Here is a 20,103-nt window from a genome sequence, read left to right on the forward strand (position 1 = left end):
CAGCGGCTTCCTTTCACCCTCTCTTCCCCAGCTAGGGCTTCTGCCTAGAACCCCATTAAGGGTTGCCAGATTTATCAAATGGAAATAGAGAACGCCCAATCGAATCTGAATTTCAGATAAATAATGAACAATTTTTTTTAGTATAAATATGCTCTCCCTTTAATATATTATCTGGCAACCCTCCCCCTATCCATTCTTCTACCCTGGTGAGTTGAGCTAAATAAAGTCAAATCCCCAAAAACCCATTTTACCCCCTTTACCTTAAGGACATAAGGATTTCCCTCCATGGAAGCAGCCCAGGCTCTACCGGGCCTTCAGTTGCCCCAAGCAAAGCAGAGGCCCTCTCAGTCCCAGCTTACCTGACCAGCTGCAAGGAATTTAAGGAAGTTGGCTGTTGGAGAAAGCAATTTTTTAATCTGTGGCTCCTCCCACCAAAAGCTTCACACAGCTCCTTACCTGTCAGTCGCTCTACTTTCCCACCCACAGTGGCGCAACAGTATATTCAAATGACTTTGTGCCTGCCTGGGGCTCCTCCTTTAGGTTAGGATGAAGAGGGGCATGGTCAGTGACCACCATACTTAGCTCCCGATTCTGAATTTATACACATTTTTGGAACATATAAATTATCACAGGAAGATGAGGCTTTTATGTTTGTAAGGTTTTATTTGTGTGTGGGAGGGGTGACGAGAGTGGGTTAACTTTTTTTTTTTTTTGGTCTTCAGCCTTGTCTGTGGAATACTCAAATTCAAGCAAAAGTCATCCATTAAAGCTGGGGAAAATGACGGCTTAAGCATCACATTTCGCTACGCACACATTAGATCTATGCAGATACGTATTCGAAGCATGCAAACTAATGGCATGAATAGCCGTTATTTGCATAGATGGTTTTTTTCAGCCAACCCTTGATTACTCATATTAAAAGACTGGGAGAGGTAAAAGGGCATAGTTAATTCTAATGAACACAACAATATAGTCAGGAAAAATGGCATTCCGTAATGGCCCCACCTTACAAAGAGCATGTATATTACAAAAGTGGTAATTGGGAACATTTAGGAATCAGTTACTAGACATGGTCCTGAATTTATTTTTTATTCATTAGCAATGCAGACTCCTCTCATGCCTGTTTTTGCATTCAATTGTTGCAACATCACTTATCATGTCCTCCCTGGAAAACTCCACTCTTGAGAGAATGGAAGTGAAACTAGCAAATGAGGTCTTAATATAACCATGAAAACAGTTTTGGTCTCTAAGAATCCAGAAAGGGTTTCAGTGACTCCCTAGAGTCCTTGGACCACACTTTGAATACTGTGATCCCTAGTAAGAATGCAACAACTCTGGTATAAGGATCAGTCACTAGTCTATAAACTCTCTGAGGGCAAGGTGCCTGGGTGGCTCAGTCAGTTGAGCGTCTGACTTCAACTCTAGGACATGATCTCACAGTTCGTGGGTTCGAGCCCCATGTCAGGCTCTGCGCTGACAGCTCAGAGCCTGGAGCCTGCTTTGAATTCTGTGTCTCCCTCTCTCTGCCCCTCCCCTGCCCTCTGTCTCTCAAAAACAAATAAACTTAAAAAAAATTTTTTTTTAACTCTCTGAGGGCAGAAGCCATGTTTTATGTGCGTTCTAGTCCCAGAGCAAAGCCTGGCAAGGGACTGCTCATCTGACTGATTTCTGACGCCCAAATTCCAGTATTTCATAAACTTCACTAAGTGTTTTCATATTTTTCCTATAACTGTATTAGCAAGCTGTTTTGAAACAAAACTGTCTTTTAATTTGCACTGTGTATTCCAAAACATTTACATTCCATAAGTGCAACAGAAATAAGAATGGAAAAATTAAAAGAATAAAAGCAAATATGTCTTCAACATTAAAAAAAAGTATGCAGATGCCTTTGTTGGAATTATCAAAGATTCAGAATTCCTAAGGTCAGAAAGAATGAAATTGTACCACACTGGGGAAGTTTATATGGTTATAGTGCAACAGGTTAGGGAAACAGGAAAGAGTAAAGCTGGAAAGCATCTGACAGAGTGTGGACCACAGATTGCTATTTCCAAGAGGGGAGCCTCAGAAGCTGAGTTCCCTGGTTCAATTGTTGTAAGAGTGGTATACTATATTCCTCTCTTGGAGACTGCGCATATTAAAGGTTCTCTCTTGTCTTGGTGGTAGTAGGGAAAGAAAGAAAAAAGAAAGAAAAGAAAGAAAAAAGAAAGAAAGAAAAGAAGAAAGAAAAGGAAAAAGAAAGAAAAGAAAGAAAAAAGAAAAAGAAGAAAAGAAAAAAGAAAGAAAAGAAAGAAAAAAGAAAGAAAAGAAAGAGAAGAAAGAAAAGAAAGAAAAGAAAGAAAGAAAGAAAGAAAGAAAGAAAGAAAGAAAGAAAAGGTTCTCTCTCATATGTCCTCCAGTAAACAAACCTGCGATCCCAGCATGGTTCATCACAGAAACCATGGCTCTTTTTCTCATAAGACACCTTTTGCCATACATGTCTCATTAGACTGTCCTTATGAACATACTGACTCCCTCCTACCAGAGCTCAAACCAAGTCCCATGGCATTTGACAGATCCAGTTAGTTTTTCCTTCACACTTTTCCACTTCTATTTCTCCCCTAAATAGAAAAATATAGTTGAAGTACAAAGAATTCGATGTCCTGTTGAAATGACATTTAACATTTTTGCCTATCCTGGATCTCCCAAAAGCTAACAAGATGGCGATTTTTCCCTACGATTGCTACAAAGAAACACCCCACGATCATCTTCCCGGATTTCTTTCTTTTCCTTGAATGCTTCAGGCAGGCAGCTTCAAGACTTCTCTAACGGGCTCTCCCTATACTGTGTCTTCTGTCCCTTGGAACCATGCCAGTTACCTTAGGTTTTCCATGACCTAAACTTAAGGGTCTCAAGTGAGTTTTAACTGCACTAAAACTTGGGAAGTAAGAAGGTGTTTGGCAATCCCCTTGATTACTAAGGGTCTTTGTTTTGTACTAAACTTAAACCTTAGGGTTTCCACTTGGCAAAATGAAGTTTCCTGACCCTGAGTAAAACGAAAGTTTCGAAGAAGGAAAGTTTCAAATAGGTCGCAAACTTCTAAGGTGAGTATAAAATGGGAAAGGCCCTGATTATTGTTCAGATTTAAACAATTTATCTTTGCGGGCCTCAGTATGGTGCTAAGAATACATTAAATAATTACATCTCTCCAGCCAGCGACAGATCCCTCCACCCAGAGGTTAGGCAAAGGGCACATATAGTTATTTACTTTTGGATTTTGAAATTACAGGCACAAAGATGAAAATCAGTCCCTCTTTTGCTAAACATAAGTCCTTTTTCAAATGAAGACATTTAAAAGCATGATATCAAAATGGTTGTTCATGGGATCTTGCTAAATTCACACATGTGAGACCGCGTTTCAATCCCCAAATAGAGCCAAATGTATCCACTTGAAGTAAGCGTTTTCCTCACACACCTACCCAAACGCCAGACTAATACCGAATATGTAATTTCCAAGCAGGAAGTCTTACTTAGTGGCATATGCACTGCCATTCAAATACTTTGAGGCATGGACTAAACTTGCATTTTGTTGATGGTAATATATTTTTTATCGCCAAAAGTCTTAATGAAAACTCTGTGCTAGCTTGTTATTAAAACTGTAGGCATTTTAGACAAATCCCCCAAGAAAACTCCAAAGTCTAAATGCACACTGTGTATTTAAATCGAGTGGCATTTTGGACCAAGTGATTATTATTATTTTTTAAAGTATCTGAAAATTAGGCTAACTTCCTGTTTGGTTTTGTTCTGCAGACATAAAAACAAGGAATTTCATTGATACAAACGCTTTCTCTTTTCTAAATAAAGATCTATTCTGCGTGGCCTGAATATCTACCAAGTATAGGAAGCTTCATTCTAAAATGTGTGTCAGAGATGTGAACAGAATTGAGAAAGTTCCACAGGAAACTACTGAGATTATGCTTTTAAAAATATAGGTTTTAAAGTGAGTCGCTCTACCTTAGTAAATATAGCAACCTTGTTAAACTCGCCTTCTGCTTTCAGTGAGGAGTTAATATTTGATGATGATGAAGAAACTGTTCCTAGTATTTAAAGAACCAAACAAGGGTTAGTTTAAAGAAGATAAAATGATAAGTGGAGGTTTTATGTTTTAAAATAAATCAATCCCTCAACCGTAAATGTCTCCTAATCCTTACTCAGGAGAAGTTGAAATATGATCTCTGCCAAAGAATGCCTATCCCCAAATCTAAAACAAGGACAAAAATAAAGCAAAGCAAAGAACAGCAAAAGGTAATTAGTTTTGAAATCTATTAATTGTACTCTCCAAGTCAGTTTAAGCAGCTGGACCACGAGTTCCCCGGGGGTGGGAGGTGGTGGGGAATAGTATACTTGTAAGCCTGTACCCTCTATATGAAGCACAAAAAGGTTTCTAGAATCCTGGTGAGAGTCTAGCCAGCGCCTTTCAATTACTGGAAAAATAAAACAAATCTACTCTAGCTTCATTGTGCCTTCCCCGAAAATCAGAATAAAATTAGAAAACTTCAGAAAACATGTCTTTCTGAAAAAAAAATAATAAAACTTCAGTTTATGTGTCTCTCTTACAAGGTAAATCAAATTCCATTCTACAAAAATATTTCAGAAAGTGATGCAGTGAAATAAAGTAGGTAGTATAAAACATCAGTCTGCCAATCCTTTACATTTGTTTTTCCACTAAACAAAACTGGAGCGTGTAATTGGCTTTATTTTGTTTCAGGTTTTACATCGACTTTATTTTCTTTTAATATTAAACAAATTTTTAAATGTTTATTTATTTATTTTTTATTAAACGTTTTTATTATTTATTTTTGAGACAGAGAGAGACAGAGCATGAACAAGGGAGGGGCAGAGAGAGGGAGACACAGAATCTGAAACAGGCTCCAGGCTCTGAGCCGTCAGCACAGAGCCCGACGCGGGGCTCGAACTCACGGACCGTGAGATCATGACCCGAGCCGAAGTCAGACGCTTAACTGACCAAGCCACCCAGGCGCCCCTTAATGTTTATTTTTGACAGCCAGACAGCACCAGTGGGGGAAGGGCAGAGAGAAAGGAGAAGGAGACACAGAATCCGAAGCAGGCTCCAAGCTCTGAGCTGTGAGCATAGACCCCAAGGCGGGGCTTGAACTCTTGAACCATGAGATCATGACCTGAGCCAAAGTCAGACGCTTAACTGACTGAGCCACCCAGGTGTCCCTACGTTGACTTTATATACTAGACTCTAGTATATAAGTCAAATGACCCTTCATATGTGAACTAATTCTGACCATCTATGAGGGTGCTGGAGAATAACTGTATATACAGTTTTAGCGCATGTCACTTGGCATGGGACAATGGTAGGCACACTTTTGGAAACCAGGTTGAGGCCCTGTAAAATCATAGTTTCCATTAATATCTTGAAAGTAGTCATAATGACACATCCACTGGAGGGATTTACAGAACATTTTTCACACCACGTCCTCCTGAGCAACAGCTGACTTTACCGTGTATTTACCATGTGCCAGACACTGTTCAAAGGGTATTTAATCTGCACAATAACCCTGGGTCAGTGCTTAACTGAGGAACTGAGGCACAGTGAGGTGAAGAAACAGGCACAAAGTGACAGCACAAATGTAGCCGACCTAGGATTTGAACCGAGGTGCTCTGGGTCTGGAGCTCGCATACTTAACCAGTACAGTATCGCCTTGCGGTCCTTCGGCATGTGTTAAGCTGAGGAATGAGCTAGTTCAAATATTTCTGCTGTCCGGGCCACTATTTTCCCTCTAAGATTTCAACAAAGATTGCACATCAACTGGCTGTGAGGCATGTCCAGAACTGATTTAATAGATAAATGTATGGCAGTGGGATGTTTTGTTCAGTACCTAGGGATCTTGAGTAACTTAGAAATGAATAAGATAAGGTAACTGAGTGTCCAAAGGTTTTTTTTTACACCATGTTCACTTGAATAATCATGGCTAACTTCATTGTGTGTTTGCCGTGTGCTGGGCACCGTCCAAAGTGCTTTATATGCATTATTAAGTCTTGCCTCCTTAACAAAGCAGAGCAATTAGTACAAACACGTCCTCTCTTAGCACTGATTTTTTGGTAAAGGTTTGCCCAATAGGATTTTTCCAGTTGGTTTGGGGGAAGCAGTGTCACATCATCAGGAGTTGGGTTAAGGGAGCTTATGCACAAATGACCACAGCCTGAGCAAAGCGACGGTCCAGCAAAAGCCTAAGGACACAGAATGGATGGAAGTGGGCTAAGCGAAAGAGTTGCTCAGGTGCATTTTGTGACTATTCTCACTTAAAAGAAGAATCTTTGATAAGCACAGTAGTGCTATTTAGAAGCAGGTTGACTCAGACCACAAAAGTCTGAGTGCTGTAGGTTGCACACTATCACAGAGCAGAGCAAATGTCGACACAATGACAAAAGATCAACCTTATCACAAAGTAGTACCAAAGTGTTCTTCGGAAGCATTTCATTCCACCAAAAGCACAGGCAAATGATTTACATTTACATACATACACTACCCACACCACCTCACAAAAGTCTGCACCACCCAAAGCTCAGTTTTAGTGGCGATTTGATTCAAACGAGTAGGGAATGGGAGCACCTGGGTGGCTCAGTGTGTTAAGCGTCCAACTCTTGATTTTGGCTCAGGTCATGATCCCCTGGTCTGTGGGTTCGAGCATTGCATCGGGCTCTGTGCTGACAGCTCAGAGCCTGGGGCCTGCTTCAGATTCTGTCTCCCTCTCTCTCTGCCCCTCCCCCCTTTGCACTGTCTCTCTCTCAAAAATAAACATCAAAAAAAATTTAAAAGACAAAGCATTACAGGTATTTGCTGGTGAAACCAGGGAACCTGGATCTCATAATAAGAGACAAAAAACAATGGAGCATACAGACTCCAAAAGTGTACTTATATTTTTAAAGACAGTATGATAGGATAAATAATAAGGGTAACAAATCCAGTGTTGAAATGAATCAACTATCTGGAATCAGGTCACAGGCTATTCATACATTTGACTTTGCATGCATCTGTTCCTGGACAAGGCAGTAATAAATCTAAATTTTAAGATGAAAGCAGTATTTTATCAGAAAGTGTTCTAACCTGGGATTTAAATGCCCTGGATTCTACTTATCATTAGATCATGGCTAAATTATTTTCCAGTTATGGTAATCAGTTTGGCTAGGAATAATTCCTGCCCTTGTATACCTCACAGGTACTCTGAGAGAATAAAGGAAGAAAATGAAATTTCATACGCTTTGGAAATAAAATCAGTACAAAGTGTAAAAAAAAATATGAGTGATTTTTCTTTATTCTTTACAACAGAACGAAAATTGTTACTGTGAATTATGTATGAAAAATATGACAGGGGCACCTGGGTGGCTCAGTTGGTTGAGCATCTAACTCAACTGATTTTGGCTCAGATCGTGAATCCAGAGTTGTGGGATCAATCCCCACTTTGACCTCCATGCTGAGCATGAAGCCTGCTTGAGACTCTCTCTCTCTCTCTCTCTCTCTCTCTCTCTCTCTCTCTTAAAAACAAACAAACAAAACAAAACAATAGCTTAAAAACTATGCTTTACCATTCCACTTCTGCACAAAAGGTACGGCATTATTGTATGAGTAATCCTTGATTATGTGAGTCATAGAAGTTTTCATGTGCCTGCTGCCGGAATTTATACACAATGTTAAAAATCCAAGGACGGTTGTCTTCTCAGAACCGGACATTGTGAAACAGTTGCTACTCCCACGCTCAGTGCTCAAGGGTATGGCAGGTGAAAGACCACAGGAAAAAGAAAAAATTCAGGCTTTAATTTTATGCTTGTAAATAACTGAAACAAGAAAACTTATTGCTCCCTTTTCGACTGGCCATAAGCCAGTGCCTACTTGGGAGACCAGTTTATCTAGTCAAGAGAGGCTTTCCTACCATCACAGGCTTCTTACTTTAAGATCTCACAGAACACAAATTCACTTTAGATTCTTAATGAATAAAACGCTCAAAGTAATTTCTATTGTACGAAAAATGGGGGGATCGCACTTTTTGGTTGGCACTTGTTAATTTTTGACATTGCCACAACTGCTGTTATATTTTATTTATAAAGTATGTTAAAATGATCAAAAGAAATCAGGCAAGTCATTTTTTCCCGGTAAGGTAGGAGGATAAAGCAAAACAAATAATAGATTACAAGAGAAGATGGTAAAGGGTACCTAAAATACTAGCAAGTAATTGACCAACGGGATTTTGAATATTATTTACATAAATTAGTAAATAATAAAATTGAACATTGTTACAAAACTGTTTATACATGTTGGAGCTAATTTTTCAGTTTTCTTATTTTGCTTCTCAATAAACCGACCTCTTTGAAGCCAAGACTGACTCATATAAATGTGAAACATGTTTGAATATGTGATATATATATATATTTCTATTGTAAAGAACTAGTAAATATATGATGTACATTATATAGAGGCATATATAGAGGCACATATTGAAGGGGAGCAGATTTTGCCATGCCAAATTATGCCTCTTTGGCATATTGATGAAAATGATTATTATTATTAGTTTTTAGACGGGGGGGGGGGGGGGGAGAGAGTGTGTCTGAGCCGGGGAGAGAGGCAGAGGGAGAGAGAGAATGTTCATCAGGCTCCACACTTAGCATGGAGCCTGACTCAGGGCTCGATCCCACAGTCCTGGGATCATGATCTGAGCTAACATCAAGAGTTGGATGCTCAACTGACTGAGCCACCCAGGCACCCCAGCGTATTGATTATTTTAAGCTGCTTATTTTTAAGAAACAGCAGACACAGGTGAAGCTCTGAAAACCGGGTAGTAGTCGCCCTTTTGTACGGGACACTGACATTTGCACTATCTGTGAGGGTGTCCTCCTGGCTGTACCCAGAAGAGGAGGATGACTCAGTCTGTAGAGATTTCAATCTGCATAACAATCGCACCCTTGCTTATTGTGATTTTCTTGGTAATCTCCCCACCGCCACGTCTCCTTTGGTCGTTAGGTAAACATGGTACTTAAGGCCACTTCAGGGAGTTACTCAGTTTTCCTGGGTCTGTCCCATGTATACAGGAGGAACACACGTTATTAAACTTTGTTTGTTTTTCTCATGTTAATCTGTCTCATATCAACTCATTCTTACACCAGCCAAAGAACCTAGAAGGGAAGAAGGGAAAACTTTCTTGCCCTTACAATATATGTCCTTTTGATATATATAAGCAAGTCCCCCATACTTGCTGCATATACAACAAAGTCCACTTGTGGCAGCTAGCAACAGAGCTTTTGAGGTATTAAAAAAGTCACTATGGCTCAGTTGGTAGACTGTGTGACTCTTGATCTCAGGCAGGGTTGTGAGTTTGAGCCTCACATTGGGCGTAAAGATTACTTAGAAATAAAATAAAATAAACAAAAAGAAGGCCAGTCTGAGTCATGGAGTAAAAAGACTGGGCTTTTGAAATCGTATTCTATTACTCTTAGAAAACATTCATTTTCTGTTTACAAAGTAGTGCTATTAGTTCTAAAGGTGAGTATGTAAGATCTGTGTGTTACATGTTGCTTGCATTTGCTCTACAAGCCTCCCCAGAGTGTCTTTCTAAATGTTTGCTAGGTACCCAAATGTAAGCGACAAAGAGTTTTCTAGTAAATTCTTCTCAGCTCTCCAAGAAAGAAGTACCTTGACTCACTGCAGAAAGCACACTCATTTGGAAACATTACCCCTGCTCCTCACCGCCCCCCTCCAAAAGACATCTGGAAAAAGAAAGCCCAAAGGAGGGAAATACTTTTCACATCAAAATAAGCAAACTACCCAATGCTAACCATGGCATTTCAGCATGGATAATCAAAAGCCGGAGTATTGATAGACTCCCAAACCTCAAAGCAAGTACCGAATACAAAGCTCATCAGTTGTACGTGCAGTGTTTCGGTAAGGAAACAGTACATCTCATACAACACTTTCCCTCCTTTTCACTGGAAGAAAATAAACACCCGTCTAAGGACGTTCAAGTACTTGTTACTTTCCCTTTTCTGTATGATGAGTACTCTCAGCAGCACTTGGTTTACTTCTGAGTATTGCTGGAACCCTATTTCCAACCGAGGCCTCCAGTTTCCAATACCAGAATGACCAGAATGCATGAACACATCGAAATGAAAACCAGATCGCTTAATGAGCTGCAAATCATAAATTTGGACATAAAATTAGCCCCTTTTCTTGCTCCCTTGTGTTCTCACTACTTATGCAACTACATCCTTCCCCAAAGACTTGGAAGTAACTCACAAGAAAGACACATTTCCAATAAGATCATTATCACAACCCTAAAGAGTAAGTATGATACCATGTAATGGGGAAGGTGGGATGATAGGAAGGATGATATGAAAAACTTCAAAACTCTAGACTCAGGTTAATTGCTTCAGCTGGGCCCTAAATGTAGCTCTGAGCTTTCTGGCAACCACAGTAAATAGGAAAATGGATTGAACTGCGTTGGTCTCACTGCCTGAAGAAATAAAGTATACTGGTTAATAAGCACCTCTCTACAAAGACTGCTGGGTACCATGGAAGGCACACAGAAGAACAAGACATGGATCCTGCCCACAAGGAGTTTACAAATCTTGTCCCTCCTGGGATTGCAGAGGCATGAGGGGCCCTGGCACTTGACATAATGGCAGTAGAAATCAAAGAAAAGCCATGGGGTAGAAATCAAAGGTGAGTAACGTGCACTGAGTAGTGGTGCTACTGAGAAGGAGGAGCAAGTCTGGTCGGGAGAATGAGACTTCTCTGAGCTGCAGTTAATCACAGCTCTTCATTTTTGCTTCAAGGAAAGCCAAGGAGTTTATCATGGAAAGTGTGTGATAAAGAGCACAAATAATGCTCTCTGGGGCATCTCACTTCCTGTATTACCCGTTTTCATTAGTATATTATTTTATTCATTATACCTTCAGTCTGATTTTGTTTCAAATACAGTATTATTGAGCTGAAATATTTCAGAATGAAAAGCCTTTCTCAATAGGTGTCTCTGAGTTTCCTTCCTTCCTTCCTTCCTTCCTTCCTTCCTTCCTTCTTTCCTTCCTTCCTGCCTTCCTTGCTTCCTTCCTTTCTTCCTTCCTTCCTTCCTTCCTTCCTTACTTCTTTCTCTTATCTTCTCTACAGTCTCTGGGAAGCAATGCCATTTTTTCTCATGTGTTTCTCTGGTGGGAGAATAGGAAATTTGGGGAGAAACAAGGGAAATATGATTAAATATGTTTTAGGACTAATACTTCAAAGATGGAGTAAATGTCACATGATGTTTTGTCACTAATACCTCAAACATGGAGTACAGGTCACGTGCCACTAGAGCGAGGTCTTGAGAACTGAGGAGAAATGAGTCTTAGCTTTGTTTTAGCTGTCAGATGTCCATTAACATATGCAAGTCACAATTACGGACGTTACTGCAAAATATTAATGACACCAGGTGAATGCTGCTAAATGCTTAAAATTATTAAAGTTTCCTTCGTTGTTGAAACATTTTTCTAAAATATTCCAGGCACCTTTCCTGTGCTTGGAAATAGGTGCCCAAACCTGAATATCCTGATTGCTGATGATTGCACCCACAGCAGTCTCTGTTCTGAAAAACAGATATCACTATGCAGAAATGGAGAGCAAGATGGAGGAGGTGTAAGAGACTGGGCTGACTACACACACAGACTCCAAGAGATCGCTCATAAGCCTAGAGAACCTTTTTACTTTATTTTTTTCTTTTTTTTAATATGAAATTTATTGTCAAATTGGTTTCCATACGACACCCGGCGCTCATCCCAACAGGTGCCCTCCTCGATGCCCATCACCCACCCTCCCCTCCCTCCCACCACCCCCCCCCATCAACCCTCAGTTTATTCATGGAGAACCTTTTTAAAAACACATCTTGAAATCGTTTTCCCATTTCTTACTATTTTCCTATTTCTTTTCAAAGCCGATTACTTGGACTAAGTTTTAGCTATCGAGGGCTCTAGTTAAGTTGATTTAAACATGTCCATGCATGGGCTCTCTCTATGAGCAGTTTTCTTTGCCTTTCTATGCTTAAACTCTTTGGACTTTTAAAATATCACTGTACATTCAGAGTAAGTTATTAATTAAGCTTCAAACATATTTTTTTATTGGACTAGGCAGTCGCCTTTTACACCAAACCCTTTTCTGCAGATTATGACCTTGTACTTGACTCAGAATGACCTTATTAGCACTAATCATGCTTCCAAGAATACTTTGGTTTGCAAGCTAGCCATCTGGTATCAAATTCTATTTCAAACATTCTAAGGCAAAAAAATAATGCTTGAATATTACTAGATTATCACACTAATTACTGTACAATAATACCTAACAGTGGCCATTCAGCAATTTTTTTAATCCATATATAGGGTAAAAGCATTCAAAATGCAACATTTGGAGAGCATCCAACAGCGTTTGGCCAAAGAACATTTCTATAATGCTAAGGGATGAAATTAAATTTCAAAAATCAGCAATGTGTAAGCCATCAAATCTAGGTTAAAATGTCATTAAGTGAAGAAAGTCAGCACATGGGTGTATACAATTTTCATTCATGTTTAAATAAAGACTGAATGGGGGGTGGAGGTACAGATGCAGAAGGAGAGGTGACAGGACACCTTGCAGGCGGGCCCATATTTACTCTCCCTTTCTCAGAGCGATTCAACAAGGTTATGTTTCATTCAACAAATACTTTCCAAGCTTGCAATGTGTGCTATACATGTGCTATGCACAAAAGATGCAGTGGTGAACAAGACGGTATCTAACGTGAAACCAAAAAATGTACAGCAGACCTTCACTGAAAATTCAATGAAATCAGGGGCACCCGGGTGGCTCAGTCCGTTAAGCATCCAACTCTCGATCTCAGCTCAGGTCATGATCTCACGGTGCGTGAGTTTGAGCCCCGCGTCGGGCTCTGCGCTAACAGCACAGAGTCTGCTTGGGATTCTCTTACACCCTCTCTGTCTCTGCCCCTCCCCCAATTGCACAAACTCTCTCTCTCTCAAAATAAATAAACATTTAAAACAAAATCAATGAAACCAATTATTCAAGTGAACACAATGGCGGTAGCTGGAGTAGAATGTCAACCCCCTCCTAATTAACCATGTTGACTTCAGCAACGCCTCAACTCCATCACTGGCCTTCTCTTCCTGCTGCCACAACTTCCAGATTCTTACCATTTCATATCTTCAAAACTTCACCAGCTTTCTAAGACGCTCTCCATCCCACCCCCCACCCCCACCACTTACCAGTCTCTTTGCTCTACCAATTCATCTCACAGAGGCAGATGATGTCACTTCTCTACTTAAAATCTGTCAGATCCCTCAGAGCTACAAAATCAAGTTCAAACTCCTCACTGACTTTTAAGGCTACTCCTCTGCCAACACAAGCTCTAGCTTCAGCCTGGCCGACTTAACACTTAAGTCCCTCCACACACATCACAGCGTTCCCTCTCCTCTTTGCTCAGGTTATCCCCTCTGCCTGGACTATCTTCCTATCCTTCCTTCAAAGAATACCTCGAACAGTACCTCTCCCAAGACTGCAGTTTTCAACACCACAGCTGCATGGAATCCCAGCCCCTGCCTCTCCTCCTGGACTCTTTAAGCAGTTAGTTTGTACCTGGCTTGTGGCACGTAACACAAGCGGCTCCATGCTAAGAGGTCAGGCAGGGACCATGTCTTCCATAACTGTATTCTGCACAGTACAGAGCCCTGTGCCTAGCAAGTAATGGGCTTCAATAAATGCTTGTTGAATGAATCATGTCTTTGGGGAATTGAATGCATATAGAATTCTTAATGGATTTAACAGGACTTTCAGCATTAAATGACCCCTGACATGTATAAAATCCTTGTGGTAAAACCACAGCCACTAGTCCTACAAACTGAGTGCTATTGCTTGCTCCTGTAGGAAGAGAAAAAGAGGTAGTAGGATTCCTATGTCTTGCCCAAGGCCACACAAGGAGCCCTTGTTTGAGATGTCATTACAAGGCAGCATTCTCTGTTTATGCTACTCGCTGATACCATGCTTTGTTTCAGCTATTTCCATGTTTACATCTGTAGTTTCCCCCAAGCACCCATGCACGCCCCTATCAAGATGACTTCTAAGGCTTCTCTGAAAAAGAAGACAATATTCCAAAATATATACAATGGAATAATATTCAGCCACGAGAAAGAAGGAAATCCTGCCCTTTGCAAAAACATGGATGGACCCGGAGTGAAATAAGCCAGACACAGAAAGACAAATACTATATGATCTTATTTATACAAGAAATCTAAGAAAGATGGATTCACAGAAACATAGAGTAGAATGGAGGTTACCAGGGGCTGGAGGTGGGGGAGGGGAGGCGGGGGGGAGATGGTGGTCAAAGGATACAAATTTCCAGTTATAAGACAGGTAAATTCTGGGGATGTAATATGCCACATGGTGACCTTAGTGAATGATAACTGACATATACTTGAAAATTGCTAAGAGAGTAAATCTTAAATATTTTCACCACAAAAAAGTAATTATGGAAGTAACCCAAATGTTAAGTAACCTTATTGTGGTAATCATTTCACAATATATACTTGTGTCAAATCATCACGTTGTACACCTTAAACAGTGTTGTATGTCAAATTCTATCTTCGTAAAGTAGGGAAAAAATATAAATCCTTCCTCCACTGGGGTACTAGCAAAATAAACACAGACAAGGTTTCAAAAATTGTCAGTTACTCATATGTTAAGATTTCCCATATAGAATGCTTCTCTGGCGAACAGAAAAAGCAAAATGACCAGGAAATTGCAAAAACTCTACAGATCATGTTTCTACAGAAGCTGTAAAAATTTTAAGTTTGTTTCATGGAACATGTGATAGGCACAAACATTAACAACAGAGAAACAACTTCTGAGATAGGTATTTATCAAATGTTTCAAACAAGAACACAGAGTTCCTAAAGACATCAAACATTCTCAAAGTGTTCCTTCAGTGTTACTATCTTTCACAAAGAGGACAAACAAAAATTTTAAGGCAATGTGACAATGTGGTTGGTCTAAAAAAAAATGTCACCTTTAAAAATGTAGTCTCCAAATTTATTTATTTATGTATTTATTTATTTATTGTCTAAAAAATCGACAAGAACCGACTGATACTACAATGCTTGCTGTGTACTCAGTGTACCTAGATGCATAAAAAAGATGGGTGAAAAGTTCAAAGTTCCAGAGAGAAAGGTTTCTTGCTTGCATTTCTGTGTGCTAAAGGCAGAAATTAGAACCTTACTACTGTATAGTTAGTTGGCAAATCATGGCTGACACACAGGATATGTCTTAGTTTAGGGAATTTGTCATATTCAACACATATTCAACAATTATATCGCCGTGGGCTCTACCTTTTCAAACTTAAAAAAAATGTTTATTTTTGAGAGAGACAGAGAGGGGGCATGAGTGGGGGAGGGGAAGAGAAAGAGAGAGACGAAGAATCCCAAGTCAATTCTGCACAGTAGCGCAGAGCCTGATCATGACCTGAGCTGAAACCAAGAGTCGGACACTTACTGAGCCGCTCACGCGCCCCTCCATTTTCAAACTTACGGGTGGTTTCCACAGTGTGGAAACTGCGTTCATTGTCCACTGTGTACCCACAAGAACATGGGTAAGAGCAAAAGGCAAATTTCTTCTCTACCAATTTCCTGTGAGCAAATAAAAATCTGAGTTTCAACAAAAAAAAAACATGTGCCCACTTATGACAGAAAAAAAAGCAATTTACAGCAAACATTTAAATGCCTCTGACCAAGTTATACCTGCAAAAATTGATGGATTCTCTAGCCATATCCACCACACTTAAATAAATCACAAATTAAACCAAGCAAGATTATGCAAACTCATCACAAACAAGATACTGAAAAAAAAAAAATCATTCTGGAGACAAGATAGCCGAGTCCAACTAGTGGAGATGATTTAAAGAATAAAAGGTTGAAGAACAAATGGAATCATTTACTGACTTTTAAGAAAACAATATCAGGAAACACAGGAAAATGAGCACATTCAACTTCTAATTACATCTAGCAGTAAAACTTGACCCGGTGGTGACAACAAAAGGCACAGAAATAGAAGCATTGAAAACCCAAGCAGGATGGCAAATCTGGATTCTACAGCAGCAACGACAGAAATCATCAATTTAAGAAACTGAAAACTGATTACGGAGAGGAGAAAATACGGAAGAAAATGAAAAGATTATTTAGAGATAATGAGGAAACAGCGGATAGCTAAGATTCCTCTGGAATATACAACCCTACAGGTCAATAATGAAGCAGCAAACTGAGACAGAGGAAAAGAGGGTAAGCTCAGGGACATGACAAGCAGAAAGCTAATCTGTAAGGGCAAAAAGAGCAGTAAGTAAATGATGTTCTACGAATAAAGTCATGTTCCTTGAAAAACTAATTGCTATTTCCAGATGCACAGAAGTACCCGCTATCCACATTTCACAAAAAGTTACAATAGAGAAAAAGACAATATCTGTAATGACTTCACACAGCTCCACGACATAAAGTGAATTATCTAATAATGAAGTAGGATCAGGTATGGATTTTTCTAACCTATAAGTTTCTTCCAAACAAAAGAGTTGACGTATGATAGATAGCTCTCAAACTTCTGATGTTCAGATCTCTCATACTAATCAGGGTTCCTGTGGGAAGGGGTTGGTCTTAATGGCATCAAACTGGTTGAAAAATACAACCGTGGCCATATCGTAAGTTCTTTCTCACCTGGTAGCCAATGGCGACCTTGGATTTGAGGTGGAGACAGAAATGACCTTCAGCTATGCTCCCATAAAACACCATTTAAAATGAGCTGGGTTAGATCACAAGTGATTTCTACAAACCAATATTTGACCCATAATAAGGATGAACTACTACTACAAGATTTTCAGCAGCACTGTGACAGGTACCTCCTCAGCTAGCCATTGTGCTAATAATGAGTGTATAATACAACCGGACATGAGAGTTCCATGCAGCAAAGATATACATGATCCACAGCCAGTTATAATCCCCAACTCTAGCTAAGTTACTAAAGCAGGGCTTGGGGAGAAAGATAGACAAGGGAGTTGACATAGTTTGGTGTCCAGACTCTCAGCCATGAAATAAAGCAATTAAATCAACTAAATAAATCACTGTTAGTTAACTTGGTCTACAAATAAAAACCGCCCAGCCTTTCCTCCTCTTCTCAAAATGTATAGCCCCAATGACTGTCAAAGACCTAAATATGAACCTTAATTTAAAGTCTTCATCTAAATGCAATGCCGTGAAACAAGAAATGAGGGATGGACTAGGGAAGGCAAAGTTGGCTTCCCCTGACCTTTTGAAGTACAAAAAGTGGGAAGGAGAAACACAGAACTTCGCAGACAGTGCCCCCCCAGTGTCATGTGACACAGTCTGACTGAGGTAAGGGCAGGATGATTTTGGTTTAGTAAACTAATAATCTAATTGTTGTTTTCTCCATTTCCTTCTTCTCCACAGGGGGGAAAAACGTGAAATGATTAGAAGAATGCTGGAGTCTTCGGGCTCTGTGGTGACTGGGTATTTGACCTTGGGCAATCTACTCTCCTTCACTGCATCGCCCCTTTCCTTATCTGTAAATGGTAACAGTTTGAACTCAGTGGTCTTCCTTGTACAGCTGAAATTCTTGATTTTCTAGGTTTCTGAAGTGCTACCATGGGAATGAATGCTTTCTTAACTATTTAACTATCTGACTCATCCAACTAGTTGGGGTCAGTCCCAGGATCGGCCATGGCACGAATTTTAGTGTTTTCTCATTACCATACTCAAAGTTGAAGAGAGAAAAAAGAAGAAAGCAAAATGAAAAGAAACAATATCCCACTGCATTTCTGAGCATCAGAATACAGGAGATGCTTGTGTAAGAACAAAAAAGCTAACTTTTAGAAACATTTAATTTTGAAATAACTCCAGACTTACAGAAAAATCGCAAAAATAGTACACAGAATCTGCACATACCCTTCACTCAGATTCCGGTCATGTCAACAACTTACATACCATACATAGCAGTGTTATCAAAAGCAGGAAATTAACTCTAGTGCAATATTAACTAAACTAGAGACTTAATTTGATTTTCACCAATTTTCCCCCAAATGTCCTTTCTCTGTTCCAGGATGCAATCCACAGTCTCACATTGCATTAACTTGTCCATGTCTCTTTAGCCTCCTCCATTCTGTGACAATTGCTCAGTCATTCGTGACCCTGACACTTTGGTCATTACGAGCTCCTTGAGACTGACTCCTGTGTCCCCTTGTCATGCCCCAGTCTTTTTTGAGCACTTACTTTCTGGCATCACAAGACATTACAGGCTCATCTTTTATTTTCCCTGCCTCGGTCCAGCATCAGTTATGACTCCAAGGAGCCCTGATCCCTTTATTGAAGAATCGTCTTAGAAACCAAGATCTGGGTGATAGGTGTGCTTTTTATTATTGGGGTGTCCTTGCTTGTAGGTCCTCCTCAGACAGAGCTAGGAGATATAAGCATGTACAGTAACCCATGCATACACTCACCTCCATGTCTATTTCTGTATCTATCTGTGTACACATGAAATTAAACATACCAATGTCTCCACTCTGATCCACACCACAGGATTCATTCTAGCCTTCCCCTTTTCCTTATTTTTAACTCTTTTCTCGGATGATGAGGAACCTGGCTATCTTTATCTATTCTCTATCCACCTATTTGTTCAACCTCAGCATCCATATAAAGTGCGTACATATGCCTGGGAGTAACAGATTTACTAACCAGAGCCCAGTACTTGTGTCTAATTATGTTTATCCTTAATATAAATGTAATGTAAATATATATATATATATTATATATATATATATATAAAACACACACACACATATATATGTAATATAAATATCACACTTTTAGGTTTCTTTTTATTGTCAGCATGGTATATCTTTTCCTATCCTTTTAACATTGTAACTAAAAAAAAGCAACGATAACAGTATGCCGCTATTTGTGTAAAAAAGTAAGAACAGGTAGTGTATATTTGCATTATATTCATAAAGTATCTATGGGAGAGAGAAAACCAAATACATTAGTTGGGGGGTCAAGAGTTAGCTGCAGAAAAAAGGAGAGATGTAAACTTCACTGCATACCCTTTGTTTTTTTCACTGCGTACTTTTTATGCTTAGTTGTTTTCTTTTTTTTTTACTTTTCTGAGATATTCAGGTACCATCAAGTTCACTCTTTTAAAGTGTACACACTTAAAAACCACTTTAAAAGTGGTTTTTAGTGTATTCATGAAGTTGTGAAAACATTACCACTATCTAATTCCAGAACATTTTTATCATCCCCCAAAGAAAACTTGTATCCAATAGCGGTCACATGCCCCTGCTCCCTTAGCTATTCTCTCCTTCCCACCAGTGCCCCTGGAAACCACTAATCTGCTTTCTGTCTATGGATGTGCTGACACTGGACACCTCATATCAATGGAATCATACAATATATAGTCTTTCTGAACTGGGCTTTTTCACTTAGCGTAATGTTTTCAAGGTTGAGCCACATTGGGCATATATCAATACTTCATTCCTTTTTATAACTATATAATATTACACTGTATGTATAAAACACATTTAATCTATTCATCAATTGATGTGGTGATGTATATATATGTATATCACATGCACGATGATACATGTGACGTATATATTTAACAACAATGAAATATTATTATTTTTTTGAATTATTAAAATATACTATCCATTCAAAAATTACAGCTTAAAAAAAGGGAAACACACTCAAACATTTTCTAAAAAATAAAAAGTAAAACAATCATCAAGTAAATAACGTGTGAAAAAGAGTCATGTATGGAAGAGCTTTGCTTGGTGATTTGCCAGACGACTTATAAGATTCAATGGCTAAGATTTATTGCAGCAACAAACACAGAGCAAAAGCGGCAGGAAAAGGCTACACATCAGGAGAGTCAGTGACGTCTCGCACAGGCTTCCAGTGTCCTTCCTCATCTGAGGCTACACGGGACATGCTCTCTGGGTCTTTACCATGATGTACACAGCCCTACGTGATCTCCTTCCACTGATG

At 39.5% G+C, this 20,103-nt stretch overlaps 1 protein-coding gene across 7 annotated transcripts in view; it reads right to left on the reverse strand.

Moving 5' to 3' along the window:
• MBNL3 (muscleblind like splicing regulator 3) overlaps window positions 1-20,103 on the reverse strand; it is a 112,311-nt gene that overhangs the window by 39,708 nt on the left and 52,500 nt on the right. Inside the window, exon 1 of one of the 7 annotated variants that reach the window (XM_047843776.1) lies at window positions 261-333. The exons of the other annotated variants lie outside the window; for them this stretch is intronic. Within the exon in view, the coding sequence (XP_047699732.1) occupies window positions 261-287 (27 nt within the window). The 5' untranslated portion in view covers window positions 288-333. Of the gene's footprint in view, window positions 1-260; window positions 334-20,103 lie in introns of those variants that run through there. 7 annotated transcript variants of the gene reach the window in all.

The sequence above is a fragment of the Prionailurus viverrinus genome, chromosome X (genome assembly GCF_022837055.1).
Source record: "Prionailurus viverrinus isolate Anna chromosome X, UM_Priviv_1.0, whole genome shotgun sequence".
Classification (NCBI taxonomy): domain Eukaryota; kingdom Metazoa; phylum Chordata; class Mammalia; order Carnivora; family Felidae; genus Prionailurus; species Prionailurus viverrinus.